Genomic DNA, 25,201 nt, shown 5'->3' with positions numbered 1-25,201 from the left:
GTGGCTCTTTATAGCTCCTTGAGGATGATCTGGAACTTGTCCTCTGCTTCCAGCACGTCCAGGAGGAAGGCCATGTGGTTGCTGTAGTGCTGGATGATGTTGTTGTCCATGTTCACCAGGATCCTGCGGGAGGGAGAGCGGTCAGACACAGCCCCTCGGCACGGGGGTGGCCCCCTCCGAGACACGTCCCCAGCAGCGGCCTCTCCTGCCCTGTACCAGCACCAGCAGCCCTGTGCGGGCACAAGGGGCAGCACGGCCCCGGGGCAGGGCCACGCTCAGCTCAGAGCGGGCACACGGCGCCGTCCAGCAGAGCTGCTCCGGCCCCCGGCCGTGCCCGGCACAGCGCTCGCTGCCAGCGCTGCGGGTGCCGAGGGCTGAGCTGGGGGCAGAACCCTCCTCCGCGGCTGCCTTTAGGGGCGTGTGGTTCAGAACACGCCGAGGCGGCTTTGAGAGCAGATGGAGGTGGTTTGGAACTGGACACCCTTGTCCTACCCTGAGCATCCCCGGGCACCGGCCGTGGGGAGGCCCCGTGCCCCAGGCTCATCTCCAGCCCTGCTGTACAGCACAGGCTGCTCTAATGTGGGACACACGGGGAGAAGGAGACATTCCACCAGCTGCTCCAAACCTGGGGCTGCAGTTCTGTGCCAGGCAGGAGCCCCTCAGCAGGGTCCTGGCAGTAACGGGGCAGCTTTGCACCACCCACCGTGTGCCCATAAATCAGATGTGAAATGGGAAACCCTTTGGAGGAAACAAAGAGAGCAAATTGTCTTTCTGTGCACAAGGCACGTCCCCTCCAGGTTCCTGCTGGGGTCATTAATGGGGCAACAGTGTAAATTGAGCAATGCTCCACGAGCCAAGATTAAAAACAAGCAGAGGCTGAGCCTCTACCAAACCCACCAGCTTCACAAGCAGGTGCTGTCCCGTGCCCCTGCAGGGATGCTCCTGCTGTGGGGCCACAGCGTGTGGGTGGGCTCCTCACAGCCCCTGGGTGCCCAGATCACACAGGTGAAGCTGGGAGCTCTGTCTTCCTGTCCAGTCCCTTCTGGTGACAGCTTTGTCCCAGGGTTCAGCTGCTCTTCAGCAGCACAAAGCACTTCACCAACAGGCTGTCCATTGTGGCACAGTCTGGCACAGGCAGGGAGGCTGAGCCCTGGGGCTGGCACACAGGGACTGGCACACAGGGACTGGCACACAGGGGCTGGCACACAGGGGCTGGCACACTGCACTCCCCTCAGCACAGGACACCAGAGAAGTCACCTGTGCCTCTTGCTCCTGTGCTTGCATCTGATTGCTCAACCACAAAGGACTCAGGGGAGTGTTGATGGGACTCTGAGCCCTGTATTGTTTTTCTAGACCAAACCTGACCAAGATATGAAATTACTTATGATTGCTCTTGAGTCACCCTCAGACTAAGTCCAGCTGAATTTGCTGATGGCCTGAGGAAGGCCCGTGGCTGGCAGGACGCCCTCAGCTGCTGTCACTGCAGGTAGCACCACTGAGTTTACACCAGATGAAGATCTGGCCCTCAGACTGTAATTACCAAGGGAAGATTGTCCAGGGTGGAGCAATAGGATAACATCATTCAAAGGGAAATGAAGTGTGGAGGAGCAGGACGCAGAGTGTGACCCTGCCAGCCCTGAGCCTGGGGAGAGCCCGGCAGTCCCCGAGCCTCAGCCCCAGCCCCGTCCCCCTGCACTGAACGGCTCAAAGCCTCTGCTCTGAATTCCAAATGCCAGGAATTGCCTTTTCATTAGATTTTGCTCCTCCACTTTGGGGTACAGGTGGAGGGGACATCTACCTGCTTTCTCTCCCAGTCGTTATTAAACCACATTTGCTACGTATCAGATCAAGTAACGAGCAAAGCCAAAGCCAAGCAGGGCACAGGGGCCTCTCCCTTCAAGGGGTGACATTCCTGGGCTGTCTGCAGACTCAGCAGAGCCTGGATCTGCCCTGCTGCAGATCTCACCCTCAGCTGCCTCAGAAACTCCATCCCCGGCTCAGGAGCTGCGTGAGAGGACGTTGTGTGATGACAGAGCTGTGACGGCCACTCCAGCCACCGCCGCAGCCGACACACCTGAGTCGTGGCTCACTCCCGAGGCTCAGCTAATCAACCGACCGCCCTGTCCTTCCTGGTGTCCTCTGAGATCAGACCTGAGGCACTCAGGGACTGGGGGGTGTGGGACAGCCCCTCTCCAGGCCACCAGCATTGGCCTTTTAGGAGAAAGCTTTGGTGTTTGAGGCTCCTGGCTGAGCAGCATCTGACAGCACTGAGAGCACAAACCCTGGGAAGAGCCTCCTGACAAATTCAGACACCTCACTATGGCCCATCCATCATCTCCAAATTAGGACCATACCTACAAACCCTCCTAAAGGGGAAAGATTGCTCAGCTGTGGATTTGGAGGTGAGGGGAGTGCCACAGCTTCCCAGCTGAGTGGCACATCACAGCATGGAGGGGAAAACATTGCCTCTGCCCTTCTCACCTCACAGCTGCCTCCAAATCTCACTCGAGCTCTGCTCCCCTGGAAGCAAACAAGCTGAGCCCTGTGGAGATCAAGTGATGGTGATACCGAGTTGGCAGATGCCATCCAAGGAGCTCTAGGAGGTTCTGATCTGGCTGTCTGCAGAGAGCACATGCAGAAGCAGAGCTTTGCTGCTCAGAGGAGCTCTCTGGGGGCCGTGCTGGTGAGAGCAGCAGAGCTGCACAACGCTGGACCTGTCATCAGCTCTGCTCTGCCTGTCTCCCCATGCCCAGACTCTGGCCCACAGCCAGCAACAACAATGAGTTCATCTCCCAGGCAGTCACTGCTGCTTGCAAAGCCTGATCCTATCTCACTTGCTCTGCAAGAAAGGCTCTAGATTTAGCTTTATGAAAATAAGCTTGGGAGTTTGAGTCATTCCCCTTCCATCAGCTGAAGGGAGAACTGGCTGCCAGAGGTGGGGACAGCCCAGAGGGAGTTCTTAATCCAGAAACGCTTCTGAAAGTAGCACTTGGCTCCACATGGAGCCCCTGCCCTGCTCAGCAGCTCGTGCTCAGCTCATGCAAACCCCCATTATTCCCTCCCAGCCACGGGGAGATGCCCATGGATCAGTCACTGACAAACACCCCGTTGCAACCCCTTGAGAGGCCATTTCCCACCTCCTGCACCGTGCCCTGTGGCAGAGCCAGGCCAGGGGCTCCCCTGGCACATGCATTTCCATACTGGGGCTGCACAAGAGCCACCCAGAAGGGTCTGATCCGTCAGCCCCCCCCTTGCCCTCCCTGGCCTGGGGTGGGATGGCAGTGCTGGGACAGACACTCCCTCTCACATCTCTCTTCTCCAGCAGTGCTGCCCGTGCCCTTGTTGTGCTGGCACAGTCTCGTTCCGAGCCAGGGACACCAGGCACTTGGTTTGCAGAAGCAAACACTGATCCCTCTGATGGCACTAAGATAAGTTCTCCATAACCTCAGGCTTTCAGACTGAGACAGAAAGGATCATCCATTAAACTACCCAAACAATTCCTCCTTCATCCAACTTCCTTTCCCTTTGCACTCCAAACAAACATCATACAAACGAGCACTATCCCAAATCTTTAAAGCCCAGAAAGATCCAAGGTTTATATGCTCCACATAGCACAGACTCACATGGCTTCCCTTTTTATTATGTTGTTAAAACTCTCTTTCAGCCTATGGCAAGGTACCAAAGAGGATGGGGCTTCAGAGGCACGGCAGGAGAGTAGATGAGAGATTAGCTTACCCTCTTTTGCATTTTTTGTAGACTTTGTAAATGCTTTCTTCAGGGAGCCCGTATTTTTCTGAGATCTGGGAGAGAAAACATGGCAACTCTTTGTACTTGTACAATGAAATTCCTACAATAAAAGCCACAGATAACACTGAGCCAGGAGTACTGAGCCACAGAGGAGCCCCCTTCCCTTTTACTGAGGAGAAAGGGCTGGAGCAGCGATGTGAGCAGGGCAGTGTGAGCACGTGTCCTGCAGTGGGCAGAGGGCAGCTGGGCCTGGGTGGTGCTGCTGATGGCTGCTGCAGGTCAGGAGCCTTGGGGAATAACCCTCATTTCCTTACTCTCACTCCCTGGCCTGTCTGGGGCTTCATGCATCAACCTGTTGGGCACACAAAGTGCTGAGCTCCTCTGCTGATGCATCCAAAGGTGACAGAAACTGCCCAAAGTGGGTGACTGTGTCTGACCTGATGCACCCAACTGTGGCTTTTGCACAGGCTTGAACTGATCTGCACAACTTCCAAGCAAACCTCCCACAGAGACAGGAGGTGACAGGAGTTCAGCAGCCTTTTCACAAGCATGTTCTGGAGGGATTTGTGACTCTCTGTGGGGAGGGATGGAGGAGGGAGAAGATGGCAAAGAATCCTCTGTGCTGGCATTTTCCAAACTCTGTTTTTAAATGTTTGTAAAACCAACAGAGCTGAAAGGGCAGCCATAAAGCCATCCCAAATATGGGAGGTTTATTGTCTGTTTCCTTCCCAGCAGTCTCCAAAGAGAGGTAGGTTATCAGAGATGCTGCTGATAATCATCACAGAAACATGCCTGTGTGCTCCTCAAACACAACACAGCAGATTCCAGAACTGGCCTCAGATTGCACATCTACAGTGCTGAGGATGGAAAGGGGGCTCTGCCACGGGAGATATGAATGTGTGGTCACAAGAGGAGAGTTCCACTGTGGTCTGAACAAAACATCTTGCCATGAGGCGTGTTCCTCCCTGCTGCAGCACTAACTCCACGCAGCCCATGAGATCTAAGCAGTCTTACATGCAGTTTCCTATGTGCCAAGCACCAGTGTCTTTTGTTCATGGGCCATGGTTGTTTGGTAACACTTACAGCTGTTCTGAGGCCCTGGAGATCTGGTGTCTTCAACATGAGAGCATCAAACACTTCCTCTGACTCCCTCCGCACGTACAACAGGACTGAAAGAGACAAAGCACAGCCCTGGATCAGGGCTCTTCCCTGCAGGATCTCACAGTGATGGGGCCTCACTAATTCAGGATCCAGGGTTACTGGAGTCAAATGAGACACCCCATTCAAGAAGAGTTCCCATCCCAGGGGTTACCTCTCTGAGGATCTTCTTCCTTGGTTTGCTTTGGAGGGATCGGGTCAAACTCCTCTGTGAACGAGGCACCATTTCGCTTCATGGGCAGCCTGAGCCAAAGGAACACAATTGTCTCAGGACAGAACAGCAACAGTGAACAAAACAGCTCCAGCAGTTGAACCTTTGCTTGAACAACCACTTACTCCAGCAAACATGCATCAGTTCAGCATCGGTTCTGTGACGACAGCAGCAGCGTCTGCCAGAGCTGCAGCGTCCCGGCTGAGGCTCGGTGCGGGCAGTGGGTTTGGTGTCACAGCAAACACAAGCCTTTGGCACCCCATGTCACTGCCATTGCTATCAACAGGCAGTGGATCAAGCCTGGGGCAAATACCTGCTTCTCCACACTTTACAGGAAGGATTTCTACTTCCTCCCAGTTTGTTTTACAGCAGTATCTGCCTTTGGCTACTTCAGGGATAGTGCTGTGATCTTCTCCCCCCTCTTTCAAACGTTCTCATCAGGGCAGTCATGGACCTGACTCATGTTGGAGTGGCTTGCTGAGAGGGACAGGAATGTATCTGCACCTCTGCATCCCTTCAGCCCACCCTGGGCCAACGTCTAACACATATTTTGACACTCAGGGCATCAGGGAGACACTGAGCTGTGTCCCTGCAGCTATGTGCTGCCTCTGGATACCAACCAGCCACCACACACCCAAAGAGAGCAGCTGAGAGAAGGGAAGTGCAGGCTGCTGCACCCTTACCTGTTTGCAGCGTTGGGAACAGCAGGAGGAAGCACCTTGAAATGGAAAGGAAACATTGGACTTTTAGTTTGGGCAGCATCACTGTGTGCCAGTGAAGCTCAGGGGGAAGGCAACATGGGCACATTTTCCACGTGGTTTCTCTCTCCCAAGCCCATTGTCCCTGGGTTTGATGCTGAGGCACCAGTACAGCAGCCACTGCAATGGGATGCCACAGAATCATCATGGGTGGCTTCTTGTCCTTTTGGACAGAGGCAGTTGTTTCTTGAGGGAATCCTGATGAGCTCAGAGGAGGCTGGGTCTAGGTTTCCTCAGGCTCGAGGGCATAGGGAAGGACAGAGGATGAATGGGAAGTGTCCCACACAGACAGGGACTGATATGGTCACATTTTCCTATAGTTTGCTTTCTACTGCTGTTTCTCCTCCCACCCCAGTCCTCTGTGGAGGCTGCAGATGACACCTGCAAGCCACAGGAGCGGCTGGCTGGAGGGAACCTGGGGAGGTTATCTGCCCATCACTGTTGCATGACTGTCCAGGCCGCTCCTGACAGCTGCATCTTCACCACATCTCCACAGAGGAATTGTGGCTTTGGCTTTTTACATAACACAAGTGATGTCTGGAGGACTGATCAGTTTGGAAACGATGAGGGTGATAGATGAGGGCAACAGGTTGGATGGTTGTTGGAGGGACTCACCGTGCCACACCTCTGTGGGTTCGAGAAGTGGACATTGGGGATGAACAGGACGGGCTGAGTCTCCAGGTCAGACTCTGGCCTCAGGAACGTGATCTCATTCCCTCTGAAGCCAGAGAGCAAACAGCCTTTCAGACCTACAGATAGAGAGCCCAGTTCATCTCGGTTCAGATGGCAGTTTAAGAGGCAACTACGTGCAGAGAGGGGAAAGCCCAAGGTGTCCCATCACAAATGCTGGAACTGGGACTGTGGGAGCACTGCCAGGAGCCCAGGACAGCCCACAGGGCTGCTTAGTGGTCATGAAGGGCTTTGAGAGTCTTGGTAGGAGACCAGGCAGGGACCTGACTGCCAAGCTGCCTCTGAAGGGCTTGGCCATGGCCAGGGCCAGGTCTCGTGGCAGTGAATGGACAGGCCCATGTGGATGGAGGGTGGTGGAAGGAGCAGCAGCACTGACCGTTGTTGTTGGAGTCCAGGCACTTCCCTTTCCTTCGGAACTGTTTCCTTTCGTCATCCCGCATTTTCCTCTCCGCTCCCTGTGGGAGGAGGCAGAAATCAGGACACTGGCAGCTGTGACACTGGCAAGAGTTTACTGGCCACCTCTGGGAGGCAAGCACGTTACAGCAAAGGCAGCCTTTAAACAGAGCCCTCCCACGGGCCTCCAGCACAGCCTGAGACCCACAGCACAAAGTGGAAAGCACAGCCAAAAGCAGCTGTGAGGATTTCCATGGGCAGATAGCCAAGGCTTTCCCTTCCCTAAGGAGATTCTTATCTCTTCTGCTACTGAAAAACTTGCCAAAATCAGAGAGTTTATTACAGGGCACAATCCCACGAGGATGATATGGAGAGAACTCTCCATGGCCTGTCCTACATGGGCCCCGGCAGCGCAATCACAGCCCTGCCGTGGTGCCTCAGCCGAGGGGACAGCTCAGGCCAGACCTCCAGCCTGTTCTAGGTTCTCACAGCCCTTCTGTTTATTCTCCTGCAGTCACCAGTTTAAAGCTGCTCTGGGAAGAGCCTTTGGGAGAGCAGTGTTGTACCTTGTCACAGAATATCTTGATCTGGCAGACAGCACGGTGCACCAGCTGGCTGCTCCCACTACCGCAGTCGTAAGTGTCTATCTGGAGGTTGAGTGGGACACCTTTCACTCCCTTCTGAGAGGAGAAGTCAGTGCTCAGGCAGTTCACCCCAATAAATACCTGCAAACAAGAACAGAGATTGATTCAGCTTGTTGGTGCTGAAAACAAACAGCAACGAGAGCAGTGGGTAGGAGCCAAAGCAACCCCTGAGACCCTTCGAACCCTCCCAGCATCAGCCGAGCACGGGAGCTCTTGGTTTCCCACCTGAGTGCAACCACAAACGCCTCCCCCAAAACTTACTGCAGCTCTCCATCTCTTTATTAACATGCAGGCTACCCACTCCCACTCTGGCAAGCTCAGGCCAGAGGCAAAGGCTGCCTGAGGACAGCCTTGCAGATCCTTCTGATGTGTCCTTTGAACACCAGACCACGGGACCAGTGCCCTGGAGGAAGGGAGGAGGGACAGACTACAGCTTCAGCAATTACAAACCATTGCTGCTACTTAAACAAATACTGGTCTCCTTTATCACTGGGATGGAGTTACCTCCAGTGGAAACTCTTGAAAAGCTGAGCACAGACATAATCCACCGTGTATCTTCAAATTACCAGCTCCTTAGTGTGACCTTATCACTTCCCCTGTCCTCTGGGGACGGGTCTGCAGCTGGTGGAGCTCCCACAGCCCCCTCAGCAGGGTTCTGGCTGAGGATTTCAGCCCTGAGACCTAATGTCAGATCTAGTCAGCACCTATATATAGAGGAGAAACCCACTGAACTGTGGTGTGAAGTTGAGCTGGAAGAAGAGCCGTAACAGGTGCTACAGCCGACCCAAACACCTGACCCTGCAGCCGGGGCTCAGCCCCCACAGCAGTCTGAGTCTCACCTCTACCTGCCCCAGGCCACTGCAGGCACGGAGTTTCTGCCAAGAGTTAAATCCAGTTTTGCTGAGGTGCCCCCAGGGCTTGCCACATACCTGACATATTTCCATTTCTGACAACTCTGCCTGAAGACATTTGTTAACCTCTTGGGTTGTAAAAGACCAAGGTCGCCTTTGGGCTAAAAGAAGGGCTTATTGAGATCCCAAAGCAAACCAGAGCTTTCCCAGGCTGCTTCTTCAGAGACATGTGGTATTTATGCTTTTTGTTTTCTTAAGTTACTTCATCTTCTTACATGCTCCTTTCAGCCCACACCAGATACAGAGTGCTAATGGCAGACTGAAGAGGTGCAGAACAGGCAGCAGAGCTGGAAAGAGCTGATACAAGCTTCACAGATTTTAAGGTCAAAAGAGATCTTGTGACCTGCCTGGCTGCCTTCCACATCACACAAGCCACAGAAGGGTGGTCAGTCATTTCTGCATCGAAATGCTGCCTTGAAAGGGGAGTCTTTGTTCCCTAAGCTGTGGTTTATTTAAATAGGCTTCGCCTACATGTGAGCAGAGCCCTGGATCCAGGCTGCCTGCTGAGGCTTTCTTCAGAGTTATCCATCAGCACTAAAAAAACATCTCTGAGCCAGTCTCGGGTGTACCCAGAGTGTTTATTAGCTAATGGCAATGCTTAAGCACACAGAGCAGCACAGTGTCCTTCCCTGCTGTCCTGGCAGACAAACACTACCTGAGGCCACTGGAACGGCATTGTTTGGATTTGAAACTCTCTGTCTTTCAGCTGAGCAGCCAGGGCCGTGCCTGGGCTGTCAGGAGGGAGGCTACTGCGGGGGCCAGGGCTTCCCAGGTCCCTTCCACAAGCAGGTGGTACCTTTGCTTCTTCGTGGACGTTCCACACGAAGGACAGTGCGTTGTAGGCCAACTCCTCGATGTTCTGCACCGTGTTGAAGTTTTCTTTACAGTCAGCTGAAATGCAGTGGAGAAGCACTTTATACTCTGGCTGCAAAACTGGTTACATTCCCCAGGCCTTCCACTCCCCAGAGCTGGCTGGCTGCAAGGCTAAAAGCAGCTGTGTGATACAATAGAGCCCACACTGGATAAACCTTAGTGTGCATGTGCAAGGGATAGGCCAGAAATGACTCAAAGGCATTGGCTGGTGACTGCTGTTTGAGTAGTGATGTTATGCAAAGCCAACGTAGACTGCTTCTAGATTCAACAACTGTGTGTGTCTCTGAGGCTGAAGGTGCTCAGCTGCATGAACAAATCCTCTTTTTGGCCAAGCACAGCCCAGTGTGGTGGCAGTGGAGGAGGACAAGCAGTACTAAGGCCGGTACTAGCTCAGACTCCTGGGCTCCAAGAGACCACATCACATTGCTGAGAGCCAGGACTGCTTAGCAGTTTCTGTCTCTCTGACTGAGGCTCTTTGATGTATCTTGATCTCCCAGCACATGTCTCTGCACTGCACAAACACCATCTTAAACCTGCAAGAGCTCCTCAGCCAGAAAGGAGCTGACACCAGCACATCAGCCACTCGTCCCAGCTTTCCCCAGGCCAGATTCTAGAGCTTCAGCTGCCTTTTCCCTGTATTGGAAATGCAGTAAAATGGTGCTAGAAATTCCCACCCCCCAGGCACCTCGTACCGACATCGATGACCCTCTGCTTGGCCGTGGGCTGGCGCGAGTGCCAGTGCTTCCAGAACTTCAGCTGCTCTGTCGGGACCTTCTCGTTGTCAAAAACAATCATCACAACACTCTGTAACACAGGGAGGATTCCCCACGTCAGCACCCTCAGCGGGCTCATGCCTGCTGCTCTCACTGCCCTTCCCAGCCAGGGCGGCTTCGTGTCGCTGCCAGTGCTGCAGTGACATGCAGAAACTGGGGCAGGCAAGGGAAGGCACTTGAGCATGGTCACATTGGCAGTCAGGACAGAGACAGGAGCACACCTGAGCTGCCCTCAACGCCCCCTAATTGCACTGCCCACGAGCTTCCATTGGCTCCACGGCAGGTAAGGATCCTGCGGTGCTGCAGGAAGCATTAGGCTGGGACAACCTAAATGGTCTTTTCTAGACATTCTCAGTGCCAGGAATCTTGTAAATCTTGATATGTCCAAAGTCTGGCCCCTAAATACTGCTCAGGATTGGACAACCACGTTTCTTTGCTGGGCATTCAAGCCTCAGGGGTGGCTTTGAGGCCTGATCACTACCCCAGGAGCAGGAAGGGAAACCCTTCTCTCCAGCTTAGAAGTCTTCCCACCACGGTCCCCAGTCAGCCACGAGCTAGAGAAGCCTTTTGTGCATCCCTGATCTTACTGTGAAAGGGTTCAGCTGCCAGGTAACATGAAGGCTGTTGCTGTGCAGCAGAGGATTAGCTTTCTATGAGTGCATCCATCCCATTCATTGCTTTAAGCCAACATGAGCCACAAAGCCATTACACTTCCCGAGCCAGTACAATTGCTGGATGTCTGATTACAGCATGTGTCAGCAAAATTGTCAGGTTGTCTCTTACCTTCACTTTGTTTGAGGACAAGTGTAAACATTTGCTGTCTCCAGCTGTCCGCAGCGTGATGGGGTAGAACTGCCCTTTGTTGAGGTAGGCCATGGGAGAGTCCCCAGATTTGATGTGAATGGCTTTGGGTGACCCCAGAGTGTATTCAAAGTCACTTGTATGGAACAAGGAGAGAATGATGAATAAGCACATGCTGCTGTTTCACTCCAAAAGCAAAACAAGAGACATGCAAGTCTCCACCCTGAGAGCTGACAGGTCCCAGACACTGTACACACAGGAGGCTCTGCCCTGCTCCCCCCTCACAGCCCCAGCGCCATGCAGCAGCTCCCAGCGCTGCTCCTCACCCACACCCTCAGCAGCTGCTCTCTGACATCCTCATTTTGCCCCTTGGCTCTGACTCAAAACCCCTCTGTACATCATCAGAACCAGTATTTCTCTGTGGATGGCTACAGAACCTTTGCACAATCAGAAGCCTGAAGCAAACCAAGCAGAATTAGGTTCCTGTGATGAGACTTTTACATCATCCTAAAGCCAGATTCCTGCCTCCAAATTCCCACCCAGAAATGGCTGACCCTGGAAGACTCTGTCCTAATGGGGGTCCTGTAGAAACAGGAGGACCTGCAGGACACTGACATCTTCTTGTTTACCCAGGGGCTTAAAAGATGGACTCAGAAGCCCCACTTGTGCTCTCGGTCTGAGGGGCAGCAGTTTTAGCCTTTACAGAAAAGATCTGCAGGGTTACACAGAGGAAGGTGTCACCCTTGACAAGCAAATTTAAAAGACAAGCCTGATTCACCAGCACCTGTGAGTATTCTAACCATGAGGCTACAGCTCAAGCTATTTTCTCCTGTGAGGAATCTGTGCCAGCCACCACCTGTGCCCAAGCCCTCACACAGACCCTTCAAGTGCCCTGGAGTTGAAGAGCATCGTATTCCTGTTTAGTCACCAACCCATCTCTTTTTCCTGCCCCACCTCCCCTGTGATGCCATCTCTGAAGATAGGCTTGGCAGCTCCTCTTATCTGGAGCCAGGAGAGTCAGAGAACTTTGGTGCACAAACAGCAAACAGAAAGCTCACAAACACGAGCTGCTGCTGTGTGAAAATCCCCACGTCTGACAGCTGAGTCACAGAGGCAGGTGACCCAGGAGGCAAAGAAAAAGTGGGAGGTGAAATACTGTTACCTACTCAGAGGTCTAAAGCAGTACCTAGAGCACAAAAGCTCTGCCTGAGAGAAGGGTGAAAAGAAGGAAGAAATCTCCCTCAGATTTGAGGCACGAGAGGCAGTAGCACCTGCTAAATCCAAGGCAGTGCTAAACCCAAAGTGAGAAACTAAACCTGAGATTAGGAAGATGCTGCTTATCAGCCTCATCAACTGCCACCCTCGTTCTCTCTGTCATTTCCCCCCTTCCAAGTAGCTTATGCAAAATGGTGCAGCCACTTGGATCTGTCTGTAGCACGAGGACCACGGAGTGCTCGCTGGGATGGGGCTGTAACACACAGCAAACCCTCACATGGAAACACTGAAACACCAGCTGTGTCTAATAACTTGAGTGTAAGATTGGGTTTGACTCATTTCCAGCCAAACACTTGAATCCTAATCCCCACTCGTTACCACAAGAATTCAGCACTGCTTGGTGTCTAAAACACCTTGGAACAGTGACCTGCTCCTAAAACACCAGGAGAACACAACTTGTCTCTGCAAGAGGGTGAGATTGTCAGGACTGGCACTGGGGCAAGGAAAGGGCTGCAGAGACCATGGAGGGACAGTTACCTCTTCACAGCGTCGGCAGGGTAAGTCTCGGGGCAATGTGGCTCTGGCTGGGGTTTGAGGATATCACTGAAGAGCAGCGACTGTAGACAAGTGGAAACAAACCAGTCAGAAGTAGAACCTTCCATCGCTTTGTCCATCCACCTTCTCCCAGACAGCACAACAGAGGCCACAGATAGAGCATGGACCTTCACTTCAAAGCCTTATCCTGCTTCCTTATCCACACAAACCTCCCAGCTGCTCGGTGGGAACAGCATCAAGCCTCTAATGCAAAAGCAAAGCTCCCACTGACTCCAGCACGAGCAAACCCCAAACTAGAGGCAGCCTCCTGCAGAGCCCCTGGGCTGCACTGCCCACATGCAACCCACTACCAGCTCTGACCTCCTGGGGATCCTCTTTGAAAGTGCTGTCTGGTTGCCACCTCTGCTGTGGTGGGGCTACGGGGATGGTCTCGAAGAGGGAGTTCAACGAGCTGTTGTCATACACATCCCCTGGAGGGACCATGTAGTTGTCTGGGGTGGCATCCAGCTTGCTAGTGCCTGGTGGAAGCATGGCTGGCTTGTGAGGAGCAGGGATGCCTTCAAGACTTAAGCCATTCTTCTTCTGTGGCTCACAATATTCCTGGGTCATGGAAACGTTTTCAGACAAGAGCTTCATGAGATGGGCTGAGCCATCAAAGGATGCGATCTCGGGGTCGTACTCCATCCCGTGGCAGTGCCTGGTGGAGAAAGGGTCCTGTCTCAAACCAGGGCAGAGCCTGCATAACCCCAGCAAGTTGCCACAGCAAGAAGCAAGTGCCTTGATGTGCTGCTGGGAAGCAAACTGCACAGTCTAGCTGCCAGGTGACCTTGAGTCAGCTGTGCACATCTCCTGCTTGATATGGGAGATCTGACAGGCCTGTGGGTGATCTCCACCCACCCACTCAGCGCCATCAGCAAGAGCCAGAGGTGCTCAGCAGATAAGAGACGGTCACAGAGCATCAGGGAATACAGTTTACGTGTGGTTTGAGGCTGCAGATCCAAGGCTTACATCCATTATTTCTTTATTTGGGCTATTAAACACTCAGAGCAGTGGGGACAATAAGATAACTGTTATGTGGTCACTCCAGCTTGCTTTTTTAGGGCTCATGGACACTGAAAGTTGACTTTTTTAAATGTCTCTTTTTTTCCCCTAACAAAAGGTGATTCCTGTACAGATTCCATGAGCTTAGAAAGCAAAACTTGCAGAGAGTATGAGATCAGTGAAAAACTGTCAGGGTTTCAGCACTGGAAGTGAGGTGTATGGCTCAGACCTCCTAGCAGAAATGACCAAATCCAGGAGCCATCAAGTGAGAAAGACACCACCACACTCCCCTCACACAGAAACCATCCCTTTGTGCAGCATCCCAAGAACTGGTTCCTTCTGCAGCAGTGACTCTGTAACCCTGCTGATTCTGCAGCCCTAGCTGAGCTGGGAGAAGATGGCTTATTGCCCCTGTTGCCATGCTCAGAAAACAAACCAGCCTCTACACTAACACACCTCTGGCAGCGTGAGCTACCCCCATGGGCAGCTGCACTAGCTCCCACCTACTCTGCATTGAGAGCTTCACCTTCAGGTGTAGGCTGAAATACCCATAGTAACTAAAAAGGAATACCACTGTCCAGAATGAAGTGGCCTTTCAGAGAGGAGAAAACAGCTTAGCTCAGTTGACTTATGAAGAAGGAATGAAGTATCATTCAAGAGGCTTATTCTGTCAAGTAGTTAAAAACAGACAAAGCAAAGGTTGCCAAAGTACACAGCATCCAGGAAGCAGAACAGAACCCACAGTGGCAAACGAGCCATCAGTTTAATAGTGAATTATCTGGAAACCTCAAAGGACAACTGAGAGTCCTTGGAAGAGAATCCTGGGAGACTGGAAGCAAGTGGAACAGAAACCCTTATCAGCCTAGGGAGTGGAAGGGGACTTGGTCAATCCCTTCTTGCTGCCATGCTTAATCCTTTTTCCTCTTTCCAACTGTCACAAAGTAGGAAATAAGACAAACTCTTCAAGTGCTGTAAATTGGTGCAACTCCTGTGAACACAGCTAGACAGATCCTCGGTTGTGTAAATGGGTGTAGCTCAATTTATACCTGCTTGGGATCCGGCCTAAAGAATTTTAATACATGTCTCAGGGTTAATAACCTCCACTGTTGTTGGTAATAACACCGTGCTTTGATGTCTATTTTATGCAAGCTAAGAGACCCATCATGCATGCAAGCAGCTGCAGGAGAATAAGACAGCTCTAGAGAGCAAAAACTGAAGCTAACCTCTTTCCTAGATCGTTGCGTCCCATGACACCAGATGGAAGAATCCTCTTCTCCTTTGGAACCTAGAGCGAGGCAGAGCAAAGAAATTGTTTATTGTTAGACTTTATTAATGGAAAATTAAGGCAAAACTAGCCTTCTGTCTGGAGCCAGTGAAGGCTCCAAGATAAAACCCCAGGTGAGTAACAAACACTGAGTGAGGACACGAGACTTGGGCTCTCTCGCTGGGCTTCTGCCACGGTTCCCAAGGTGACCTGGGCAAGACACACCATCTTGTGCTGGGAAGGACTTTGACAAGCATCCATGTGAATGGGAACATCAGTCCTGTTGGCTTTAATCAGGGCTGAACCATATCCACATTTCTTGAAGCTCCATCCTACAGCACCACAAAGATGTCATGGGCCTGTGAGGCACGTAGCTGTCCCAGCTCCCTGTCTGTCAGAGCACTGCTGTTTCTCATGAGAGCTGCCAGGTCAAACAGCCCCCAACCTGAGACTCGAGACACTCAGGTTCAGTTTTCCCCTCTGTTCTGGGTTTCCTCTACAGTGCAGTGGTGCTGTGTGCCTCAGTTTACACCGTGCACTGGGGCTAAGAGAGGCACTGGGGGAGCCCCGAGGCTCAGGGCGTACATCACCCAGAGCTCAGCACTCAGCAGTGGGGGCTGAGCACGGCTCTTCCCCTGGGACAGGCTCCCCCCGGCAGCCCAGCCCCCCTGGGAACACACCATGTAGTAGTCATAGAGGAGGCTCAGGGCAGCCACGCTGTCATCATCCCCGTTCACCCTCATCATGGCTTTGGTGGCTGCAGTCAAGGGGTTCTCTAGGTAGGTTTTCCAGGCTTCATCTTCATTGGAGTAGGGGAATTTCTGGAAGTTCATGGTGTCATTCTTCATCAGACGCACGGACCTAAAGCTGAGCCAGACAGAGGGAAGAGGAATGAAGGAGGCTGATTTTCCACAGCAATTTCCATGCCACTCAGCTGAACACATGAAGCACTTCCCAAAGGCACTGCTGGAATGGAGAAGGGATGCCTTCCCTAACTCCCAGGCTTTGGGATTTCCAATTCTTCTGCCTTAGCTGTGTGCAAAGTCAGACCAGTGGGGCCATGCAGAGAAGCAGACGTACCTCTGCTTCCCTCCCCCTGCCCAGGGATGCCATGACAGCATCTGCAGCTGCTCCTTCCTCAGCAGACACACACTACCAGCCAGCCAGATCACACACCTTTGAGGTGAGCTGTTTAAAAATCTTGTAAGATGATTTTTTTAACTCTCCAAAGCTGCCAAGAGCTGAACTGTTTCAATGCTGATTTTATTAATGGAAAAGCAAAGAAAATCTACAGGAGTTTGGGTACTAAATGCTGCATTTTAATGGCATTTCTATAAGGAATATGTTGTTTCCATTAAGCACTCTCCATGTGTTTACAAGAAGTCCTGAGCTAGACTTGCAAGTGAATCATTTGAGACCAATAATTCTTCTTGAAAGGAACGTGGCATCTCTGAAACTCCCCATTTCTGCTAAGCAGGACAGCCCCTGCCAGCCTGTCTGCTGTGAGCTGCCCACGCTGACAGGGTGACAAGCCAGGTGCTCAGGGGATGCTCCTGGGCTGGAGACTAGAAGGGTGCAGAGGTGGACCCTGCATGGGGGCAGGCTGCTGCTCCATCCTCCCTGGCAGCTCAACTAAGCCGGCCCTGCTCCTGCACATGCATCTCACACTGCCACGTCTGCCGTGGGGAACGTGAACCCTGCATGGTGATGCTCTGGTGATGCTCCCGGACCAGACTCAAGTGCTCTCCTTGGCTGAGCAGAGCGACAGCCCTATGATGGTACAGCCTCCCCCAGAGCAGCACAGATGAGGCCACCGAGGGCTGTCCCCGCTGCCCTTGTCGCCTTTTGATGAGAAAGCACGTTGCTTGCACACCAAGTCCCTTCACATCGGAGCTGCACAGGAGAGAAGCTGGTAACTGCTCTGCCAAGGGCCCGAGGCCCCGTCCCACTGGTCTCCAGCACTGGGAGGGCACAGGGAGCAGCCTCCCCTGATGGCTCTGGCCCCAGAGCTCCCATCACATGTGTCTAACGGAGATGCCGTTTGCTCCTCTTCTCCCTCACTCGCCGGGACGATGCACTAACGCCAGTTTCGCTCCGTGCAATGAAACCTCACCAGGTGCTTTGCGAGTTTCGTTGTCCTTCGCGTTTCTCACAGCCCTCCTCCCCCCTCCCCGGCGCTGCGCTGCTGTCTCCAAGGAGAGCAATCGGCATGACTCAGATTTCACTGCTGTCGACTTGGCGATGGGCTGTTCCGTCCTGTCTGGACAGGAATCCTCACCCTTCTCAATCCGATCTTCTCAAGGAAGAATAGGCAGCAACAGAGCTTGCTCTCAGGGTGAGACTCAGCTCCTATCGCTTGTAATCAACAAAGATAAACACACCGTGGCAAGATGTAGCAACAAAGCTTTCAGGAGCTTTAAAAAGCACAGATGTTGCAAGGAAAAATGCTTTGGAGTTTTATTCTCCCCCACCTGAGCCCTCAAATGAAGCACTGCTGGTTGTCTGACTCTGTTCTGCCTCCCTGCCTTGTCCCTTTGGCAGGACACAGATGATGCTTCAGCACCTGAGCAGCTGCTCTGAACTCTGGAGGCAAAGGGAAGCTGAAAGTGGGGCTTGAGACCTCAACCACTTGTAGCTGTGCCCAGCTGATGAAGAAATCAAGTTTGAAAAGCTCCCTGGAATCCTGCATCTCATCCTCACAGGTGGCTCTTGGCTTTACTGGGTCACTCAGGCATCACCACCTCATCAGTGCCTGCCCCACGCCTCTGCACGGAGAAACTTGGCACACTGAAGCCGTGGCACCTTCCCACAGTCACATCCATGCCCTGAACTTGAGAGTGCTGCCACGGAGGCACACGATGCCTCCTGGTACTCTTACAGTACAGTTACAGAGCAGCAAACTCCAGCAGAAAGGAGGCTCTGGAAGATTAAGACAGCAGCACTTCAGGCTACTCCAGCAAGACTCACTGGAAGTTTCAGGCAGGATCCTGCACTGCTTAGAAACTGCCCAGTCCTTGCAGGTCAGTGGGACAGGGGCATGGCAGCTCCCCTGTGCTTGGGGAACTGTGCTGGTCCCAGGGAGCGAAGGGACACAGAGGGGGTTGCACATTCATGCCATCTTGTTTCTTTTCCAGCGTTGATACGATCCCTGGTAGCCACTGAGATGCTGAGTGGAGACAGATAATTGCCTCATGAGCTGCTGCTGGGACAGCTCTGCAGCAGAGACGAAACACAGACCCCAGCACACCTTACTGCAGAGAGCTCAGCTCCACTCCAGCAGCATGCCAGGACAACAGGGCTAACCAATATCTGAAGAGAGTGACTTGAGGAGATAAGCAGATATGTTTAGAGGCACCTCTCTGAACACATTTCGGTTCATGCAGCTCCAGGATACCATCACGTCAGTTGGCTTCCACCACCTACTTCCAACTCAGCATTCGCCATCTCTGGGAAGCAGAGATGCAGGCAGGAGACATCCTACTCCAGGTCCAAACACACCTGCACTTTCCTCGCTCCCTGTGAGGCCCCTTCCATGGGGCTGTGCCATGTGTGCCCGCTGCAGCGTCTGCTCTCTGCCTGGTGAGCCAGCCTTTCCTCTCACGGGCAGTGCCCTGGCACAGCGGCTCAGGCCAGCGGGGATCAGCCTGTGCAACACAAACACACGGGACCAGCAGCCTCCCTCTGCACAGGCTCATCCCACAGAGCTCAGGGTCAGCTGCAAAGCACCTCTTGGCACAATTTTGGGAAGGGAGCAGTCTATTTGTTTCCAAACAGTTCAGATTTGACACACAGTGATACCAGCCCCCTTTCCCCACTCCATCCCACCCAATCTCTGTTTCCCCTGTTTATCTGCCAAGTCTACCATAACAGTGGCCTCCTGATTATGAATAAACACTCGGGGCTATGCTGAAACAGGAGAATATGCCCAAAGGGTCTAGGTGGGGAGATCAGCCAAGCAGGAAAGAAAGGCTTGTTCTGCTTTTGCTTTTCATTGGGTTTCAGTGTGTGGTTTTTGCTGTCCTTTAAGCTTTGTTGCCTGTCTTTGTTCTCTCTCCTATAACTGATTAAGCCTCCAACCTAAATATTAGCTGTGCTAGATACTGATGGCTACAGAGGAACATCACATTGTCAAAGGAGCACAACATCCATGGCAATCAGCAGTAGGAATTCAAAGCCACAGAACAGAGACCCTGGTCCACAGGACTTCAGAGACACCCCAGGCAGTTCATGTGGGGACTTCCACTTGCTCTGGCTTTACACTCACCTCCCTGTTGAAATAGCCCTTGAGATCCCCAAGAGCCTCTTGTCAGGAGTAGAGGGAAGGACCAACACCACATTTGAGAGAGCAGGGCTGATGCAGAGCCGCATTTACCGTGACTGCTTTCTGGGGCAGAGATTTTAGCCTGTAAGCCAGGCCAGGGGAGGCCATCCCACAACGTGGCCTTGTTACCAAATCCAAACTTCTCAGACAAATTCTGACTTTACCCTGTCTTTGCAAACTGATAAGCAGGCTCACCTGAGGATGGAGTGAGAGTGTCCTCAGCAGGCACATGGTCACAGGCACAGTCACACAGCCGGGCAAAAGCCAGGCACAGAACCAGGACAATAACCACGAAAAGCAGCATAACAAACACACAGACTAACGATGAAAGCCAGGGCACAGGTGCCAAGTGCAGCAGTGTCAGTCCACCGGCGGCACAGGAGACCACTGCTATCACAGACCCTGGCCTGGGCTGCCTGTGGTATGGAGCCACTTCCTCTGGCACCTGGGTAACAACGCGGAGTCTGTCACTGGATCTCTCCAGGGCACCTCAGCAGCACCATCAGCCCCAGGGCACAGCAGTTTGTTAACCCAGCACAACAGCTAGATGTTCCCTAGCATCCCTCAGCTCTGTTTCACCCACAACCACAGTGCACAAGCCTCTCTCTTCCTGGAAGCACGTGGCCTGGGAGGCACTGCACGAGACAGGCAAACCCCACTGCAGGCACCCACTGCCCCTGGCACTGGCACACAGCAGGGCATCCACCCCGAGGGGCTGCAGAGCACAAACGGGCAGTGGCTGCCCTGTAAAGAAAAGGGACCATCAGCAGCAACCTGGAGAAGCGTTTCCTGGTGCCCCTGCCATGCTGCACACAGGATGGTGGCTACTGTGATGGTTACAGCTCTGGCCAGGCAGTGGGATGGATGGGGATGGGGACACGGTGATGAGACACTGAGGGAGACAGAGACCTGCCAAGCTCTCTGACAGAATCCCCACCTCAGCTCTCCTGTGGAGCTGGAACCAGTTGGAAGGGTTAGCAGGCTGAACACAAAGCCTTGACAACGCTTGCAGGGGCAGGCACTGCCTGGGTCACATGCAGGGAGCTGGCCCAGCGCTTGGCCCTCTCAGACACAGGGGACTGACATCAAAATGACTTATCCAGGGCTGCTCAGGGAAGCTGGGAGAACAGAACCAGGCTGAACCTCTGCTATAAACCTTGCCAGCGTTGGCCTGGTTCCTGCCTTTCTCGCCTGAAGGGCTCTGTGAGATGCTTCGGTGTTGAGTGATGTTTGGGGGACACCAGCTGGCATTGTGTTTTACCTGATAACATCATCCTTGAGGTATCCACCCACACAATCACATTTCACAAATGATTCCAGCTTTAGTGCCTTCCCTGCCTAACAAAACAAATTACAGCACACTGTTGGTGTGCAGTTCAGGAATCTGTTCCAGCAGCAGTTTGTGATGTCGGGTGCTGCAGTTTGGGGTGTCCTGAGTTCAGCTGCTGCAGTTTGGGGTGTCCTGAGTGAGTCTCAGGGTGATCTGTCTCCAGGGGGAGGACACAAAAACCAGGCCCTTAACCAGGCCCTTTTGGCTGAGCATCTGCTGGCACCTGGCACTTTGGAAATCTCAATCTAAACTTCTACTCTCTTATTTTCACTGCAGACAGATCAGGACACCTTATGCACACACATACTGATGAGCACAAACCTTCCTCTCACCAGCACATCCCACAGCTCACACACACTGTGTGGGAACTCCCTGTCCTTCAGACACCACGAGAACGATTCCGTGTGATGAGAAGAGCTTCATCCCTCCAAGAGCCTCGAAGCTAGCAGTTACTTTTGTGTTTTCAGTGCTGAGGGATCTTTTCCTCCCATCCTCCTCATCCCAACCCCAGCTGCTTGCTTTTTTCTTTCCATTCCTGTGTTTTCAGTGGCTCCAGGAGCTGTGGCTTTGAAATACTTTTTCAAAAAATAAATGTCATAGCTTTGGAAAACTTGGACTAAACCCCAATGGCAGCAATAAAGGCTACAAAGACTGCTTCTTTTTTACTGTTCTTCAGGTAATCTGGTCATCAATTCAATTAATTTTTAATCTAGTCATCAATTATTATGGGCTGTTTGTACCGTAGCAGGGCCCAGAGGCCCTGGCTGAGAGCAGTTTTACTCATTTGGTGCTTCCCTCATCACATTCCACCAGAGGATCCTGCAATAACACAGTAAATGATGTTACCCATTTCTGCATGAACCTCAGCCTCCATGTAGCAAAGCAGCAAGAGCAGAGATTAACATTGACCTCGGGGAAGGCTGCCTCCTGCAGCTCTGCGCTGGGTCTCAGGCGTCCTCCGAGCGCCAGGAGCCAACAGGACAGGCCGGTCCCATCTGAGCCTGGGACGAGCTGATCTCTTCCTACTGCCTGCAAATCCAGTCAGCTAGCAACCCTGGCACCTGGGAGTAAGCTGGCTGAAGGTGGGTGAGGTGGATCCTCCGTGTGTTGCCCAAGAGGACGCAGGAAGCGTGTGTCAGGGCAGGACCCGGCACGGGGCTCCGGCCGCTGCCCCGGGGCTTGCCCCAGCCCTGCCCAGGTACACACAGCCTTGCCTCTGCCCTTTGCTTTTCCTCCTTCTTCCCATCCTGGAGGGACTTTCAGGCTGGCCAGATCTCCTGTGCTGTGCTTGGCTGCTGCACTCTGTACATTCTAGGTATAATCCTGTTAAACAACATGTTTCTGGAGAGCAAACATCACAGCTCCCACAGCAGAGAGCCACGAGAGGAAACCAAAACCTCACACAGCAGGTGGCTGGCACCTGGGAAGAAAGGACCTGGGAGAAGGATGCCTGCTCCTCTCCTCAGAACACTTGTGGTTGTGAACACTCTGGGGACAAGGGACATTTTGGATCAGAGCCCCCCTCACCCATACCGTGACCACAGCCAGCAGCCAGAACAAGGCAACGCCTAAAGGAGTAACAGCAACCAAGCCATCACATTTTCTCCTTGTCCAAGCCTTTGAAACTGGGTATTAGCAATGAAGCCCCAGCCAGGACACAACCATACAGCATACAGTCAGCTCCATGGTTTCAGCTGTGGCCTTTGCCATCCTGCAGCACACGCTGTTTGGGATCCGGGCACAGATCAGGAGTCTCTCCGTGGCAGTCAGCCCAACTGAAGCACTTGCAGGTGCAATCTGAGTGCAAGTGCATTTTTGGATGAAGACTTCACAACCTAAACACCAGACTGAACAAAGCAGGAGTAGATTCTCATCAGTGTAACTGTCTTTAGTCTACAAATTCATCTGGAATGATACCAACGTTGAAAATCTGACCCAAGCATCAAAGCAGAGATACTGTGTAAATGTTGATTTATCTCTGCTTTGAGTCTGGAGTTTATTCAGAGGGCTTTTACTCCTTTGTTGTGAATTGCAGAGCAGTTATTTGATTGTTGTTTCTTTAATTTACAAATCTCTCCTTCTCTTTACATAACTTTGAAAAACAGCCCTGTCTCCGTGAAAGCCCAGCCTGCTCCAGCCCGGCTAGCCCTGTGTGCTTTCCTGCCAGCGTGTTATAAAAGGGCTTTAACTTTTCATTCACCAGCAGCATAACTCCAGTTTTAATAACACACCTTATGCATGACAAAAATTTGCTTCTGGCGATCATGGTTTCGACCACAAAACCACAACTGGGAGTAACTCCTGGTTAACTCTTTCAAGCCCACGCATTGCAGAGTTAGACATGAGTTCCATTCAGAAGACTATGGAAATCATGGGTTAGAATATTCTATAATAGGCAAAACACCTCTTTCTCTCATGCCACTCTGGTCTCTTCCCAGTGCTTCCTGTGAAATTAAAGTGGCAAAGGGAGAGGTGAGATTATTCTCCCTGTCATTTCGGTGTCAGAGGGGATATCACAGCTCCCTTGCAATCAGCTGCGTCTGGGCACATGTTCACAGCTCAGATCCATCCTCCCCGTGCTCAGCTTGTCCTGGGGGGTGTATAAGGAACAATGGCTGTGAGAGACACACACATACACTGCTGCCCTTATCAGATTCTCCAAGTATTGCTCTCCAGAGCCCTTTCCTTCCACTGATCTCTACAAAGCTACACCCTGCATGACTTTGGCCTGGGTGATTAACCAGAGGTTAACAGCTACTGACACAGCCCCATTGCTCAGATGTTGGGCTTTAGCAGCTCTTCACAAGGTTCCTCCTCCCTGTGACACCTTTTCCACCCTCACAGAAAGCCCAAAAACTGTCTGAAAGCTTCCTTTGGTAGAGCCAAGTTCCCAGCTCCCTTGTGCCCTGTCACTGCTCCCCCTGTCAGCCCCGGGGAGCTTTGGGGCGAGGAACTCCAGCCCCTTTGTGCTCTCAGAAGCGTTTCTGGGGCCAGCTGGCACTGCCAGCCTCTGCCCCTGTGTCAGAAGCCCAGCTGTGGGCTACTGCACTCAACTGACATCCCCACAGAACTCTGCTCACGTCTCCTCGGTCCAGCCTCGGGAACGCGTGTCACAGCCCTCGGAGGCAGCCGAGCTCAGCCCCATCCGGATGTGTCCCAAGGACACAGCCGACTGCAGCCCCTGCTTGGTATCGCCTTTGGAGTCGAGATCCCAATCACAAAGGGGATGCTGCACCCAGCAGTTCCCCCTTTCTCATGCAAAGGCACAGGGGTTAACAGCCCGTTAGTAAGAGAAGCCAAGCACCCATGTAATTCCGCAGGTAACATAATGCCCCGGTCCCTAATTAGTAATACATCAATCTAATTCGGCAGTGCACACGCTGCAGCACTTGGAGTAACTCACATGGCCTCACTCCTACGGTTCAAAAGCATCAAGTAGAAATTGCCCAAAGAAGTCAGAAAGGGAAAATTTAAGTCACTGATTCGTAATCGATCCAAGCACACAGACCCAGTATTTACATGAAATAATCGCTTGTGCCACGGCTGTTCAGGGTCCTCAACTGAGAGCTGAGCTGTCACAGCAGCCCTGCCAGGCTCCTAAACACACACTGCACGTGCTCTTCTGCCCAAATACACCTTCTGAGGCAGGTATACATGGACAGATATGTCTTGATCTGTTTTATGTCACACATGGATTTCAGCTCAGGCTGTACACTTAGAGTGGTTTGGCAGCAGCATTCAGTGCCATGGTTCAATATTCCTGCAGCCCTTCCTACACCATGTCACACCGATATGACATCCCTTTGCTGGCATTCCAGAGGTGTGAGCATGGCACGCTGAGCAAACCCACACCAGCAGGATCCAAAGCCCACGATATTTTGGACGAGTCAGGATTAGAAGCAGGACTAATACAGGATGAAACTGTTCAATGCTTGTGATTAAAAACCATAATAACTCCTAGCTACTGGAGAGAATCATCACGTGAATCCATTGACTTAAAACCAAAAATGAAAACAAAATAAACAGCACACAACCTCCACCCCACAGAAACGAGAAACTCACCCAGAATTGTTACTGCTTTGGGAGGTGTTTTCTAAGAAAAGAAAACAACAAAACCCCCCTCCACAGAATCACTGCAGCCTATGCCAGACTTTGTTGGCTAGAGGCAGAGCAGACTTGCTTCAAGACAGAAACTCTGTGTCAGTGTAGTCTGGGGAGGGGAAAAGAGAGAAAAAACCTCTGATTTGAAAAAACTCCTCAATAACAACAGCAAGAAGTGATTCCTCCTAAGAGCAGCAACAGGTTAGTGAAGAGCAGAAAGTCTGAGAAACGCTCCCACCCCACTCTTTGACTTCCACTTGCAAACAGCTGGACAGGGGGATTAACCCAGGGAGCCCAATTCCTTCAGACCAAAGCACTGAAACAAGCCTCGGAGGGAGCAGCCCGACAGACAGGAGCAGGTCACCAGAAGATCCTCTACTTACTCAAGTTCATTGGACATATTTCCCCACGTTTC

At 52.4% G+C, this 25,201-nt stretch overlaps 1 protein-coding gene across 1 annotated transcript; it reads right to left on the bottom strand.

The window, feature by feature from the left end:
- Positions 1-8: 8 nt before the first annotated feature.
- On the bottom strand, positions 9-25,201 carry GRHL3 (grainyhead like transcription factor 3). The gene is made up of 16 exons (XM_062014484.1): positions 25,170-25,201; positions 15,715-15,901; positions 14,994-15,055; positions 13,090-13,426; positions 12,712-12,791; positions 10,942-11,095; positions 10,078-10,189; positions 9,309-9,403; positions 7,524-7,682; positions 6,941-7,019; positions 6,490-6,623; positions 5,800-5,834; positions 5,060-5,148; positions 4,831-4,916; positions 3,736-3,800; positions 9-123 (listed from the first exon to the last, which is right to left on the bottom strand). The coding sequence occupies exons 1-16, from the start codon at positions 25,184-25,186 to the stop codon at positions 9-11; spliced, it is 1,806 nt and encodes a 601-aa protein (XP_061870468.1). The 5' UTR covers positions 25,187-25,201.

The sequence above is a fragment of the Colius striatus genome, chromosome 24, assembly GCF_028858725.1.
Source record: "Colius striatus isolate bColStr4 chromosome 24, bColStr4.1.hap1, whole genome shotgun sequence".
Taxonomy (NCBI): Eukaryota; Metazoa; Chordata; class Aves; order Coliiformes; family Coliidae; genus Colius; species Colius striatus.
This window is presented reverse-complemented; position numbering and strand designations above follow the sequence as displayed.